The 15313-nt window shown below is 48.8% G+C and overlaps 1 protein-coding gene across 1 annotated transcript in view; it reads left to right on the forward strand.

Moving 5' to 3' along the window:
- Nucleotides 1–15313, forward strand: part of gria3a (glutamate receptor, ionotropic, AMPA 3a) — a 58654-nt gene that overhangs the window by 12434 nt on the left and 30907 nt on the right. The window contains exons 3-4 of the mRNA XM_056594629.1: nt 814–1053; nt 12872–13059. Of these exons, the coding sequence (XP_056450604.1) occupies nt 814–1053; nt 12872–13059 (428 nt within the window). The remainder of the gene's footprint in view (nt 1–813; nt 1054–12871; nt 13060–15313) is intronic.

Genomic DNA, 15313 nt, shown 5'->3' on the forward strand with positions numbered 1-15313 from the left:
TACAGTATACATGCTGGATGCTTTGCATTCCATTAAAGCTGTGTACAGAGTACTAGTTGGAGTGCTGAGGGTCTGGGAGAGCTGCTGGATGAATCTTTTATGTCCCAGCTCAGCCTGGAATCCATTGGCCGGCTGCTCAGGCTCTGGTCCAGCATTACCTCCACCAGATTGGTCCAGCTGGTCCAGCATTATCTCCCCCTGATTGGTCCAGCTGGTCCAGCATTATCTTTCCACCTGATTGGTCCAGTATTATCTCCCCCTGATTGGTCCAGCTGGTCTAAACATGATCTCCACCTGATTGGTCCATCATTAGCGTCCCCTGATTGGTCCAGTAGGTCTGCTGCGTAATAGATAATAATGCATGTTTTTCTTTTTATTATTCTACATTAAACATATCTGGGCTATATTTAGCCTTTCCTGCTACATTTAGCTGTTAGATATTCACACATTGTACATTTAGCAAATTTGTTTTGTGTTATACAGTTATCTATATCTGTGTCTAAATGTGTAGCTGAGGCGCTACAAATAGCTAAGCGTCTACGAGCTTAGCCTTTAGCAAGTAGCTAAAGGCTACTTGGTTGCAGGTGTTAGCGCTGTGTTTAGCTTCATCCGTAGCTGTAGCCATTAGCGGCACTTTGAGCATGAGCTACTCACCTCAGGGAGCTCTGAGGACCCGGGTGGGGCCATGGCGTGTCGTTAGCGTGTCTTTAGCGTGTCGTTAGCGTGTCTTTAGCGTGTCGTTAGCGTGTCGTTAGCGTGTCGTTAGCGTGCCGTTAGCGTGTCTCTAACCTCTCCGTCTCCCGCCTCTCCCAGTCTGCTCCCAGTTCGCGCGGGGCGTGTACGCCATCTTCGGCTTCTACGACAGGAAGTCGATGAACACGCTGACGTCGTTCTGCGGCGCGCTGCACACGTCCTTCATCACGCCCAGCTTCCCCACCGACGCCGACGTGCAGTTCGTCATCCAGATGCGTCCCGGGCTGCGGGGGGCCGTGCTCAGCCTGCTGGCCCACTACAAGTGGGAGAAGTTCGTCTACCTCTACGACACCGACAGAGGTACGCAAACGCACACGCACACACACACACACACACACACACACACACACACAGAGGTACGCGCACGCACACACACACCGACAGAGGTACACACACACGTACACAAACACACACACAAACACACAAACACACCGACAGAGGTGCACACACACACACACACACACACACACACAAACACACCGACAGAGGTACGCACACACACATACACAAAACCCGAAAGAGGTACACACACACACACACACACACACACACACACACACACACACACACACACACACACACACACACACACACACACACACACACACACACACACACACACACACACACCGACCGACAGAGGTACACACACACACACACAAACACCGACTGAGGTAAACACACACACACACACACCGACAGAGGTACACACACACACGCACACACACGCACAATACACACCTGTACGACACGGACAAAGGTACACACACACACATCGACACACCCACACCTGTATGACAACGACAGAGGAACACACACACATCCACACACTGACAGAGGTACTCACACACACACACACATGTATGACACCGATAGATGTGAACACGCACCCACAAATACACAGCGACAGAGGCGCGCACACACACACACACACACACACACACACACACACACACACACACACACACACACACACACACACACACACACACACACACACACACACACACACACACACACGTAGAACAGCGACAGAGGTACAGACACACACACACACAATGCAAGGCTATGCTATCATGTCATTGTGTTCCTGTAATCCGGCTCTGAGGGGTTAATAGGGGGCGACGCTGCCTGAGCTCTGAGGAGAGGCTCCTTCTGTTGGAGGAGGAGATCCACGAGGTGAACCCTGGGGGCAGTGGGCAGAGGGGGTAGCAAGGAGAGAGGAGTGGGGGGGGGAGAGGAACGAGGGGAGGAGGAGATAGGAGAGAGGGGAGGAGAGAGAAAAGGATAGAGGGAAGAGGAGTGGGGAGGAGAGAGTAGAGGAGGAGAGGAAGGAGGAGAAAAGATAGGGGAGAGGGGGGGAGAGGAAAGAGGGGAGGAGAAGTGAGGAGTGAGGGGAGGAGAAGGAGTTGGAGGGAGAACGGAGATAGTTAAGGAGCGGAGGAGAGGAGGAGAAAAGGAGTAAGAAGGAAATAGGAGTGAGGAGAGAAGGGGGTGGGGGGGGGGGGGGGGGGTAAGGAGTGAGGGGAGGGGAGGATGAGGAGGGAGGCGGGTGAGATCCCCTTCTGTCCGTCTCCAAGGTGGACATCACTCAGATCTGTCCGGGGCCAAACCTCCGGGGAGCGTCGGCCCACGTTAGATCAATATTATCCTACATTAAATATCAGATATCAGACATCGTCTAAATACTCTTTCACAAACAGCGACCGCTCCTTATTTACTTATGTAATAACATTTCTCCATGTTATTCCGATCTATTTGTAATAGTTAGTTTCTCAGCTCCTCTTTCAGGAACCCAGTCCGGCCCCCTCAAAAGTATTTTTAAACCATCGACCATTTCTAGGACAGTGTCTCTTTTTTCATCTCGACTGGCTCACTTTCATAAATATAATGAAATAATATATGCATATATATCTTCACATAATTAGTGTTATATCTGCGCTTTCGGAGGCCGTTTCATCCGCGGTCCACCGCGCGGCTTCAGAGAGCTCAGCCGGCACGTCTCCTGGAGTTTGAACGGGGCTTTGTTTCAGACCCTCTATCTGAGGGGGCCGGGGCTGGAGATAAGGGCGGGCTTAAGATAAGGCCCCTGCTCCGCGGCTCTCGTTAAAGGGAGGCTGGAGGGAGGTTGTGTTTGATCAGCGGTGTCGTGACCTCATTAAAGCGTTCTGGGTGTCGGGCTGAAGCCTCGCGAGAGGCCGGGCCGCGGGAGGTTCAGGGGGAGGCGGTCTGCTCCTTTAAGACTTACTGCATTAAGAAGACAGCATCAAAATAAATACTAGTGTTGGGTTTACCTCGTAATACGACTTGTGCTGCGTTCACCTGATAATACGGACACATAATACTGTGTTTACCTTCTAATTCTAATACATACACAGTACTGTGTTTACCTGATAATACTACACAGTACTGTGTTTACCTGATAATACTACACAGTACTGTGTTTACCTGATAATACTACACAGTACTGTGTTTACCTGATAATACTACACAGTACTGTGTTTACCTGATAATACTACACAGTACTTTGTTTACCTCCAGCCCTACAAAGCTCCTCTGGCCTCCATCTCCCCTCTCTCCTCCCATCTCCATCTCCTCTCCTCCCTCCCTCCATCTCCTCTCTCCTCCTCCCTCTATCTCCTCCCTCCCTCTATCTCCTCTCTCCCTCTATCTCCTCCCCTCTCTCCTCCTCTATCTCCTCTCCTCTCTCCTCCCATCTCTATCTCCTCCCTCCCTCCCTCTATCTCCTCTCTCCTCCTCTATCTCCTCTCCTCTCTCCCTCTATCTCCTCTCCTCTCTCCCTCTATCTCCTCTCTCCTCCCATCTCTTCCTCCTCTCTCCCTCTATCTCCTCTCCTCCTCCAGCCTCTATCTCCTCTCCTCTCTCCCTCTATCTCCTCTCTCCCTCCCTCTATCTCCTCTTTCCTCCCATCTCTATCTCCTCTCTCCTCCCATCTCTTCCTCCTCCCTCCCTCTATCTCCTCTCCTCTCTCCTCCTCTATCTCCTCTCCTCCTCCCTCCCTCTATCTCCTCTCCTCTCTCCCTCTATCTCCTCTCCTCTCTCCTCCTCTATCTCCTCTCCTCTCTCCCTCTATCTCCTCTCTCCTCCCATCTCTTCCTCCCCCCTCCCTCTATCTCCTCTCCTCCTCCAGTCTCTATCTCCCCTCTCCTCCTGGTCTCCGTATCCGTAGCGCACGTCCACTGGATGAATAAATGATGAAGACCTCTGGTTGTTCTCTTGTCCGGGTCTGTGGACGGCAGATGATTGATGCAGGAGGACAGGCATTGTCTGTTGCAGAGGAGAGACGTGACTCCTCTCCTGCTCACGGCCCCTGCTTACAGATGTTCAGACATCATGTTCCACCTCACGGAGACAAGTGCTTTCTCCCTGGTGGAGTCTATCCATACAATACGCTATCCACACAGTCCACACAATACGCTATTCACTCAGTCACACAGTATGCCATCCACACAATACTCTCTCCCTGGTGTACTCTGTCCACACAGGATGCTACTCACACAGTACTCTATTCCTACAATACGCTATCCACACAGTACTGTATCCATACAATACTCTATCCACACAGTACTCTTTCCTGGTGTACTCTCTTTATACAGCACGCTATCCATACAGTACTCTGTCCCTAAGGTACTCATCATACACAGTGAACCACACAGAGAGTGAATTCAACACGTACACCTGGACATACTGACCGATCAGTATGTCCAGCGTGTAGCTCTGATCAGAGAGTTGTTCTGGACCAGGTCTCTCTCTCTCTCTCTCTCTCTCTCTCTCTCTCTCTCTCTCTCTCTCTCTCTCTCTCTCTCTCTCTCTCTCTCTCTCTCTCTCTCTCTCTCTCTCTCTCTCTCTCTCTCTCTCTCTCTCTCTCTCTCTCTACCCATCTCTCTCCCCCTCTCTCCCCATATCTCCCCTCTCTCTCCCTCTCTCAGAAAGCAGCTTAAATAAATAACTGCTATCTCTTCCCCGTGGTCAGGATTCAAAGGAGCCGAGAGCAGGAATGTTTGAACTACTTCTTATGCTCTGGTTTTACTGTCGACTGCTAGGTCACTTGATTTACTGTATGTAGTTAATACCTTTCCAGTTTCAAATCACGGTTGTAAATTAAAACAGATGTACTACTACTAAGAGTATTAACTCAATTCATATTTCAGTACTATGTGTTCCCTACAGCGTTCCGCCCTGTTTGTGTTAGCTAGACAAATCTAAAACTAAGACTTGGAACAGATCCTTATCCGTGCTGCCACAACACAATGCCGTACAGCCTCCTCTCCCCTCGCTAGGGCCCAGGATGAGCTGGAGGAAGCATTGGCATTGAGCCGGTAATCAAAGTGAGGGAAGGAGTGATTAACTGTGGAGCGCTAAAGCTCTTCACCCAGCAGGGGCCTGGTGAACACACAGGGGGAGGGCGGGGGGGCGGGGCGGGGCGGGGGGGGGGGGGGGGGGGGGTGTCAATGGAAGATACCTCAACCCGACCTGCTCATTAATGAACTCTTAAATTATAATCTGATAATGCATCACGGGAAGTCGCTTTGCATAAGAGCATCTGCTAATTGACTAAATTGTAAGTGGGTAGAGAGACAGTAAGAGAGCGAGACAGAGATGGAGCCCGAGACAGAGAGAGAGAGAGAGCGAGCGAGAGAGACAGAGAGACAGAGAGACAGAGAGAGAGAGAGAGAGAGAGAGAGACATTGAGCGAGAGAGAGACATTGAGCGAGAGAGACGGAGAGACAGAGAGCGAGAGAGAGAGAGAGAGACAGACAGAGAGAGACAGAGACAGAGACAGAGAGACAGAGACAGAGACAGAGACAGAGACAGAGACAGACAGAGAGAGAGACAGACAGAGACAGAGACAGAAACAGACAGACAGAGAGAGAGACAGACAGAGACAGAGACAGAGACAGAGAGAGAAACAGACAGACAGAGAGAGAAAAGACATGGCTCTCACGCCTCTCTCCAGAGTGGCTCACTGAACTCAGAGACACGGCATTAGGGAGCGGGTAGGGGTTAGAGGTCATCTTGCTCCAGGAGGCCCACAGTGGACCCTTTGGGCTGGTAGTCTGACCCCGGACCACTGGAGCGTCCCTGGTCCCTCTGGTTCTCTTCAGAAGGTCCCCTGGTACAGACAGAGGGTGCAACCGAACAATACTAAGTATATACTATTTCTGTACAGTGTCTACTACTTGACCGTTAATGTGGTACGTTCTACAGCTATGCGTAGAACGCCTCCGAACGCTTCCGAACACCACCGAAACGCCACCGGATGTTTGGAGATCACGTGTTTCCCCTCTGTGCGCTGCAAATCAGATGCCGGCAAAATTAAAGTCACCTGCGATGATTTACCTTAGCTGGAGCTGCTGCTGGTGGTGCCGGGGTCAGCCAATTCGATTTTTTATTTCATTTTCACCGCAGCGTTCTTCTTCTTCGGTTACCAGAGTCCGGCTGAATTGTGGGATAGCGTAGTGACCTACCGTTGTACACTGTGGCGGTAGTACGCATTCGGAAACTTTTTGCCTAGTGCACAATGTGTACTGAGCTTTCAGACGAGCTATATTTATGACTTAGTACTACAAAATGCCTGCTCTATAGCAGTCAAGTATGAGTATTCTGATGCTGCCAGAGTCTTCTTTAAAGCCAGCTCTATTTCAGCACCATGGACAGCTCTCCTCAAAATCACCTTGAAACCTGGATCAATCAGTAAGTGTGATGTTCAGACAGATAGGGAATAATTAATGCAATGCTCCAGATATTTTCACAGCCGAGGTGTGAGCTGATTCACACACGTACACACATAGCACAACACAACACAACGCAGAACACTCTGCACCCTGAACTCACGCACAATACACCACACAAAAGACTGTTGGAGACTGTTTCAGCGAAGAGTAGAAACTAAAACAACGAGGGGAGCGATGTGGACACAACAGTGAGCTACTGAAACTGACCGTTCTTACCTGGTTCACCGACCAGAAATATCAATGAGAATACATCTCTCTCATCTGCCTCCCACAGCCTCCATGTCTCTCCACCTCTCTCTCGCCGTCGCTCACCCTCTCCCTCTCTCTCTCCCTCTCCCTCCTCAGTACCATTCACTCTCTCTCCCTCCCTTTCTACCTCTCTTTGTCTCCCTCCCTCCCTCAGTACCTCTCACTCTCTCTCCCTCCCTTTTATCTCTCCCCCTCTCCCTCCCTCTTTAGATTTCTTCCTCCCTCTATACCTGTCCTCTACTTCTCTCTACCCCCCTCCCGTTCTCTCTCTACAGCTCACTCTTTCTCTCTCCACATCCCTCCAACTCTCTCCCTCTCTCTCTTTCCACCTCTCTCCCTCCCACCCTTTCCCTTTCTCTCCCTCTCTCTCCCTCCCTCTCTCTCCCTCTCTCTCTCTCCACCTCCCTCCCTCTCTCCCTCCCTCTATCTGCCTGCTTATCTCACCATCGTGTCTGACTTCAGAATATGAATAATCTGTAAACTTCTCTCTTGGTGAAACAAGACAGCGTGGTATCAGCGGATCAGCTAGACACCCAGACGCTCTCGTCGTGAGACGTTTCGAGATATTTCCGTTGTTCCTTTAGGCAGCTGTACATACTAATGTATCACTTCTAAATACATTTCATACGTGTATATGTTCGACATAATGTCTCAGCTAGCCCTCAATGAGACTTCCTGAAGAGATAAAGGTAAATACAGATTATGTAATACCGACACAAACATGAATATGCTGGCTGTCTTGGCCAGTCCACAGAAAAAGGGATTTTTTTTACCTCAATGGGTTTTTCTCTTGGTTAAATAAAGGTTAAATAAATAAATAAATAAAATATGTAGGACATATTAAAATATCCCAAATGTGTGTGTGTTACAAACCCAAAGGGGTTGGAGAGTGTGTGTGTGTGTGTGTGTGTGTGTGTGTGTGTGTGTGTGTGTGTGTGTGTGTGTGTGTGTGTGTGTGTGTGTGTGTGTGTGTGTGTGTGTGTGTGTGTGTGTGTGTTCTCGGGGTCGCGACCTCATGACAGCGGAGTGACTCAGACCGCTTGGGGAGGGGGGCCTACGAGCCCCATAAATAGAAGCAACACACAAACACACCAAACAAACAGAACGTGTGAACCACTGAACACTTGGCGCGATGGCCCCAGCACCACCCCCCCCCCCTCTCTCCGCCGTAACCACGGTGATAATATGAAGAGTACAACATAGCCCCGCATCCCTCTCTGTATCTGCAGCACACCTACTGCCTACAGCTATCCCATAATAAACCGGTTGTCCTTAGCAACAGACGGATCACGTAGCAGCGGATGCCTCTAGTATGCCAACTCAGCTGTCCGGGAGGAGGACGAATAAAAAATGATTCTACCAACATTTGAATGCAGACTTCAGCAAAACCCTTCCACTCAACATGTCAGAAGACATCTCTCTCCCCCTTCCAGGTTCCAGGTTCTACCAGACCTCTGTTCTATGTCCTAGTCTCTAGGTTCTACCAGACCTCTGTTCTATGTCCTAGTCTCTAGGTTCTACCAGACCTCTGTTCTATGTCCTAGTCTCCAGGTTCTACCAGACCTCTGTTCTATGTCCTAGTCTCTAGGTTCTACCAGACCTCTGTTCTATGTCCTAGTCTCTAGGTTCTACCAGACCTCCGTTCTATGTCCTAGTCCCTAGGTTCTACCAGACCTCTGTTCTATGTCCTAGTCTCTAGGTTCTACCAAACCTCTGTTCTATGTCCTAGTCTCTAGGTTCTACCAAACCTCTGTTCTATGTCCTAGTCTCCAGGTTCTACCAGACCTCTGTTCTGTGTCCTAGTCTCCAGGTTCTACCAGACCTCTGTTCTATGTCCTAGTCTCTAGGTTCTACCAGACTTCTGTTCTATGTCCTAGTCCCTAGGTTCTACCAGACCTCTGTTCTGTGTCCTAGTCTCCAGGTTCTACCAGACCTCTGTCCTGTGTCCTAGTCTCCAGGTTCTACCAGACCTCTGTTCTATGTCCTAGTCTCCAGGTTCTACCAGACCTCTGTTCTATGTCCTAGTCTCTAGGTTCTACCAGACCTCTGTTCTATGTCCTAGTCTCTAGGTTCTACCAGACCTCCGTTCTATGTCCTAGTCCCTAGGTTCTACCAGACCTCTGTTCTATGTCCTAGTCTCTAGGTTCTACCAGACCTCTGTTCTGTGTCCTAGTCTCTAGGTTCTACCAGACCTCTGTTCTCTGAACATTTCCTAGTCTCCAGGTTCTACCAGACCTCTGTTCTATGTCCTTGTCTCCAGGTTCTACCAGACCTCCGTTCTATGTCCTAGTCTCCAGGTTCTACCAGACCTCTGTTCTATGTCCTAGTCTCCAGGTTCTACCAGACCTCTGTTCTCTGAACATGTCCTAGTCTCCAGGTTCTACCAGACCTCTGTTCTATGTCCTAGTCTCCAGGTTCTACCAGACCTCTGTTCTATGTCCTAGTCTCCAGGTTCTACCAGACCTCTGTTCTATGTCCTAGTCTCTAGGTTCTACCAGACCTCTGTTCTCTGAACATGTCCTAGTCTCCAGGTTCTACCAGACCTCTGTTCTATGTCCTAGTCTCCAGGTTCTACCAGACCTCTGTTCTATGTCCTAGTCTCTAGGTTCTACCAGACCTCTGTTCTGTGTCCTAGTCTCCAGGTTCTACCAGACCTCTGTTCTATGTCCTAGTCTCCAGGTTCTACCAGACCTCTGTTCTATGTCCTAGTCTCCAGGTTCTACCAGACCTCTGTTCTGTGTCCTAGTCTCTAGGTTCTACCAGACCTCTGTTCTCTGAACATGTCCTAGTCTCCAGGTTCTACCAGACCTCTGTTCTATGTCCTAGTCTCCAGGTTCTACCAGACCTCTGTTCTATGTCCTAGTCTCCAGGTAACTGCAGACTCTCTGCAGATCAGTAGCCTCCAGCCCGATACAAGTTTCAAGCTATAGGGAACTTCAGTGCATTATGAAGTAAGGATCTCTGCAGTCTGCTGAATTTAAAAACAACGCCGTTGCGAAAGGAAAGTGTAGCGATCTATGTCAAAGCCGTCAAAAAAGTTGAATCCCAAATCAACTGAATGTTAAAGAATCTACAGATATCTGCACAGAAGCCTATGCTCTGAGGAGAACGTGTTTCTGCTTTACATCCAACGCAATTCGGCAAGAGAGAAGACAGCGTCACCGAGTTATGTAATCTTATCCCAGCCGGGGCCAGACTGACACCTGTGGAAGACCTCTGTATGGATTTAGTTTTGCCTTCAGAGTTTCTTTTAACGACCTGCGGATCATCAGGCACTTTATCCCCGCCTCGTAAGGTGGGTCTTGTGACCCCCAGAGCGGTTTAAGGATCTAAACCAGGGAAGGTAAGAAACTCAAACATCAAACCATCTCTGAATCAATCTCTCCAGATCCTTCTGGAAGCCCTGAGGAGGTTGCCAAGGTTATTGATTAGGTTCACATAATGTCACAAAGTGAGGCTAGAAAAAACTCCAAAGGGGAACATTTTCAGAATCATCTTCGTTCTTTCTGAGGCTCACTCATATGTTTAACATTGGTCTGTTTCAAAGTAATATTTTAACTTATTTTTTAAAAGCAAAAACCTTAAAAACGGGAGTTATTCCTGAATGTCCCCAGCTCCCGCTGTAAGCACCGAGGGCCATAATTAAGTTATTTATGTGATGTTTACGTTATATTACATCTCGCTGTGCAGAGCGAAGTGCTGATGCTACACATCGCCTCTTAATTTCCTCCCTGCCAGCAAACACCATCTCTGTCTCTCCATGCTGGAGGACTGTCTCTCCACGATAGAGGACTGTCTTTCTCAGCTAGAGGTCTGTCTCTCTCTCAGATAGAGGACTGTCGCTCTCTCAGCTAGAGGACTGTCTCTCTCTCAGCTAGTGTCTGTCTCTCTCTCAGCTAGAGGACTGTCTCTCTCTCAGCTAGTGTGTCTCTCTCTCAGCTAGAGGACTGTCTCTCTCTCAGCTAGTGTCTGTCTCTCTCTCAGCTAGAGGACTGTCTCTCTCAGGCTGAGGTCTGTGTCTCTCAGCTAGAGGACTGTCTCTCTCTCAGCTAGTGTCTGTCTCTCTCTCAGCTAGTGTCTGTCTCTCTCTCAGCTAGAGGTCTGTCTCTCTCTCAGCTAGAGGACTGTCTCTCTCTCAGATAGAGGAATGTCTCTCTCTCAGGTTGAGGTCTGTCTCTCTCTCAGCTAGAGGACTGTCTCTCTCTCAGCTAGAGGTCTGTCTCTCTCAGCTAGAGGACTGTCTCTCTCAGCTAGTGTCTGTCTCTCTCTCAGCTAGTGTCTGTCTCTCTCTCAGCTAGAGGACTGTCTCTCTCAGGTTGAGGACTGTCTCTCTCTCAGCTAGAGGTCTGTCTCTCTCTCAGCTAGAGGACTGTCTCTCTCTCAGCTAGAGGTCTGTCTCTCTCTCAGGTTGAGGTCTGTCTCTCTCTCAGCTAGAGGACTGTCTCTCTCTCAGCTAGTGTCTGTCGCTCTCTCAGCTAGGGGTCTGTCTGTCCTCCGTCACTGGAGGCGGAGGTGGTGGTGCTGGACAACCCCCAGCCAGCCAATCAGATCAGGTGGCTGTTGAGAGGAACAAACGGTCCCAGATATAGAACGACGAGGAGTCGGGGGCCCCGGTGTATCTGGAGTGTGTGGGGGCTAGTGAGGGGGGTTGGGTCACGAAGAGCCACATTTACATAATCTGAACTCATTTGCATAATCTACCTTGGCCCATTCAGCTCCAGCTGGGTAATAATATTCATGATGTTATTGAATCAGCGGTTTTATCGGCGGCTGTAAGGCTAGCTGAGAGCCCAGCGGGATGTCTGGCAGCTAGCGTCATTACAGGCTTCACTGGGAAGGAGCTACGCTAGACGAGTAGCTCACAGTTACGCTAGGCCTACTGGTTATAGCTGCGCTAGGCTAACGGCTCACAACTACGCTAGGCCTACTGATCACAGCTACGCTAGGGCGGCCTACTTGTTACAGCCACGCTAGGCAAATCTCACAGCTATGCTAGGCCTACGGGTTATAGCAACGCTAGGCTAACTGGTAATTGCTACGCTAGGCTAACTAGTCGTAGCTATGCTAGGATAACTAGTCATAGCTACGCTAGGCTAACTGCTCAAAACAGCCTTCTGGCTTCTGTACAATAAAATGGATTCCCCCCCCCCCCCACACTCAAAGTTTGTTGAATTGTACCGAGTGCATAGTATGAATGTCCAATAAGGTTTAACAAGATTTACTCATTTTAATACTTCAGTATAACTCAACATCTCAGAGGACAGCTAAGAGGGCCTTGTCCCTCATGAATATTGAATATGAATTACAATTGATTAATATCCCCTTCTTGATCGTCTCATTCGACAAGAAGGCTGGTGTGTATTACAGGGCTTTCCTGCTGGTCTGAATATATCTTAACGTATTAAAACTGTAGTTTGTATAGCTGTGAATAAGGGCTAGCTCAGACCCAGCTAGCGTCTGTTAGCTGGGCCAGCCTCTTTACCTGCTGATGTATTTCCACAGTGAGCGATCAGGGAGTCATGATGTCTAATGTACATCCGTTGAGCAGATGTCTCGTTAACTTCACCTTTCTACCACAGTCTGTCCACCACTCAGTCCCGTGTTCCTCTGTTTGTGAGCAGATTGTCGAAGATTAACAGACGGGCTCGGCTCCTTGGAACCCTGACTTTCGCTTTTTATTTGTGACGAACTAAACTCCCATAGATTTAGATCGATGACTGAAGGGCGGTTTCAATGTGTGTACATGCAGCGTGTCACTTCCTGTCACATCCCTCATTCTTTTGACCAATCGTGTTGCCCGAGGGACGCGGGACCTTTCGCTTGTTTAGAGTTCATTCAAGTTATCATGGAAGTATATTAATTTATTTCGGAAATTTGGAACCACACTTACATTACATATCGCACTATTCATACAACGTAGAAAAAATGGCGAACTTCGTGAAAAAGATCGGATGTGTGTCGTTTATAGATATGCTTGAAAGACTACCAAGACTTATTTAGTTTTTGAACCTTTCATACGACAATTCCGATTTTGTACGTGAAGTTTGAATCTCCTTAAATATGCGTTGAGACCTGGCCTGTCGGTGCTGAGGCCCCTCCTCTTCCTGCCTCAGGCTTCGGCATCCTGCAGGCCATCATGGAGTCGGCTGTGGCCAGCAACTGGCAGGTGACGGCGCGCTCCGTGGGCAACATGGCCGACCCCGTGGAGTACCGGCGCATCATCGAGGAGATGGACCGGCGCCAGGAGAAACGCTTCCTCATCGACTGTGAGGTGGGCCGCATCAGCGCCATCCTGGAGCAGGTACTGCAATACTGTATACTGTAGTACACAGTACTTATACTGTCATACTAATACAGTACTTTATACTGTAATACTAATACACAGTACTTTATACTGTAATACTAATACACAGTACTTTATAATGTAATACTAATACACAGTACTTTATACTGTAATACACTGTACTTTAAACTGTAATACTGTGAGGTGGGCCGCATCAGCGCCATTCTGGAGCAGGTACTGCAATACTTTACACTGTAGTACACAGTACTTATACTGTAATACTAATACACTGTACTTTATACTGTAATACTGTGAGGTGGGCCGCATCAGTGCCATTCTGGAGCAGGTACTTATACTGTAATACTAATAGAGGGTACTTTACTGTAATACATGGTATTTATACTGTAATATACAGTACTTTATGCTGTAATACACAGTGCTTAATACACCACTATGTCCAATACTCTATACTGGAGCAGGTACACAGTTCTTCTCTGGAGAGAGGGAAATTTGAATAACTACTTTGTGTCTGTGTGCTGCCAGCAGATCTGTAACCATTAATCACAGGCACATTCTAACCCTCTGCTTTTTGCTGACTATGCGTGTGTGTTTGTGTGTCTGTGTGTCCATTTGTGCTAATGCATGTGTGTGTGTGTGTGTGTGTGTGTGTGTGTGTGTGTGTGTGTGTGTGTGTGTGTGTGTGTGTGTGTGTGTGTGTGTGTGTGTGTGTGTGTGTGTGTGTATCTCTGCATGTGTGCTTGTGCGTGTGTATAGTGTGCGTGTGTGTATGTGTGTGTGTGTGTATGTGTGTGTGTGTATGTGCGTGTTAATCCAACAATCCAACATTCTCACTAACGGCCAATCTAACAATCAATCGGTGACCCCTGACCCCCTTACTGTGACCTATGACCCTAACAAAGACAACAAGGGCTTGTCCAATCAGAATGGGCGTATTTCCCACCTTGTCGTCCCGCCTGCATCCATCCAGATGTGTCAGTTCTCTCGAGGGGGGCCTGTTCACGTGGCCGGTGACGTCATCAGTCACTGTTTAATGTGCTGCTGGTGGAAGTAGGACACTCTGTCCCACAACAGACACACAATGACCCCTCTATAAATAGCTCGTGTGCAGCCTCCTTACCCCTCACTGGCATCCACCGGCCACCATCTTGGACGGGGCAATTGGTTTCCTTGTGTTTTAGTGACTCACCGCTCTATACTGCTGTCCCCCATCTTGGACGGGGCAGTTGGTTTCATTCTGTTTTAGCGACTCCTCGCCACTCTAAACTCCTCTCCCCCGTGAGACACGAAGAGTAAGACATCTTTAAAGGGGGCCAGTAAAACGTTGGACTACAGACAGGAGGGACGGTCCAAAGCCAATGGACGGGGGCGAGCCAACAGCAAAACAAAGAGTGAAGCAAATGAAAAGCAAGGAAAGAAGCGGTCAGTTCCTCCTGTAGGGTGTGCTCAGCGGGACGGGAGCCAAACCCACTAGAGCTGAGGCTGAGCACAAGCAGAGCATAGGATCAGTACCAGAGCAGCTACAAATTAAAAGCGCCATGCAACGCATACGTTAAATACCAGAGCAGCTTCAAATTAAAAGCGCCATGCAACGCATACGTTAAATACCAGAGCAGCTACAAATTAAAAGCGTCATGCAACGCATACGTACAATACCAGAGCAGCTACAAATTAAAAGTGCCACGCAAAGATATTTCTTATAAAAAGCAGCTGGACAGAGTGCACAGTATCAGTAGGAACCAGAAACATTTAGCTCTCTGTTACAGGAAACCATCATTAATCCCCCTACTTAGAGTGGGTCATATGCCCTTTATGGGTTTGTCAGTAACTGAAGCAGATTGACGGGTACTAGAAGTACTAACTAGAACTGGGCTGAGAGGCACAGAGGGAGGCAAAGGGATGGGGAACGGAGAGAGAACACCGAGATACAGCGAGAGAGAACGTGATGGAGAATGAGACAGGACAGACAGAAGGTAAATGGAACAGTAGATCTAGCCTCTACCATTATAAGATGCTGTCCCCCAGCCTCTACCAGGTTTAGAGGCTGACCATCAGCCTCTACCAGGTTTAGAGGCTGATCATCAGCCTCTACCAGGTTTAGAGGCTGACCATCAGCCTCTACCAGGTTTAGAGGCTGATCATCAGCCTCTACCAGGTTTAGAGGCTGACGATCAGCCTCTACCAGGTTAGAGGCTGTCCATCAGCCTCTACCAGGTTTAGAGGCTGTCCATCAGCCTCTATGTTTAGATCCCAC

The sequence above is a fragment of the Gadus chalcogrammus genome, chromosome 7, assembly GCF_026213295.1.
Source record: "Gadus chalcogrammus isolate NIFS_2021 chromosome 7, NIFS_Gcha_1.0, whole genome shotgun sequence".
Taxonomy (NCBI): Eukaryota; Metazoa; Chordata; class Actinopteri; order Gadiformes; family Gadidae; genus Gadus; species Gadus chalcogrammus.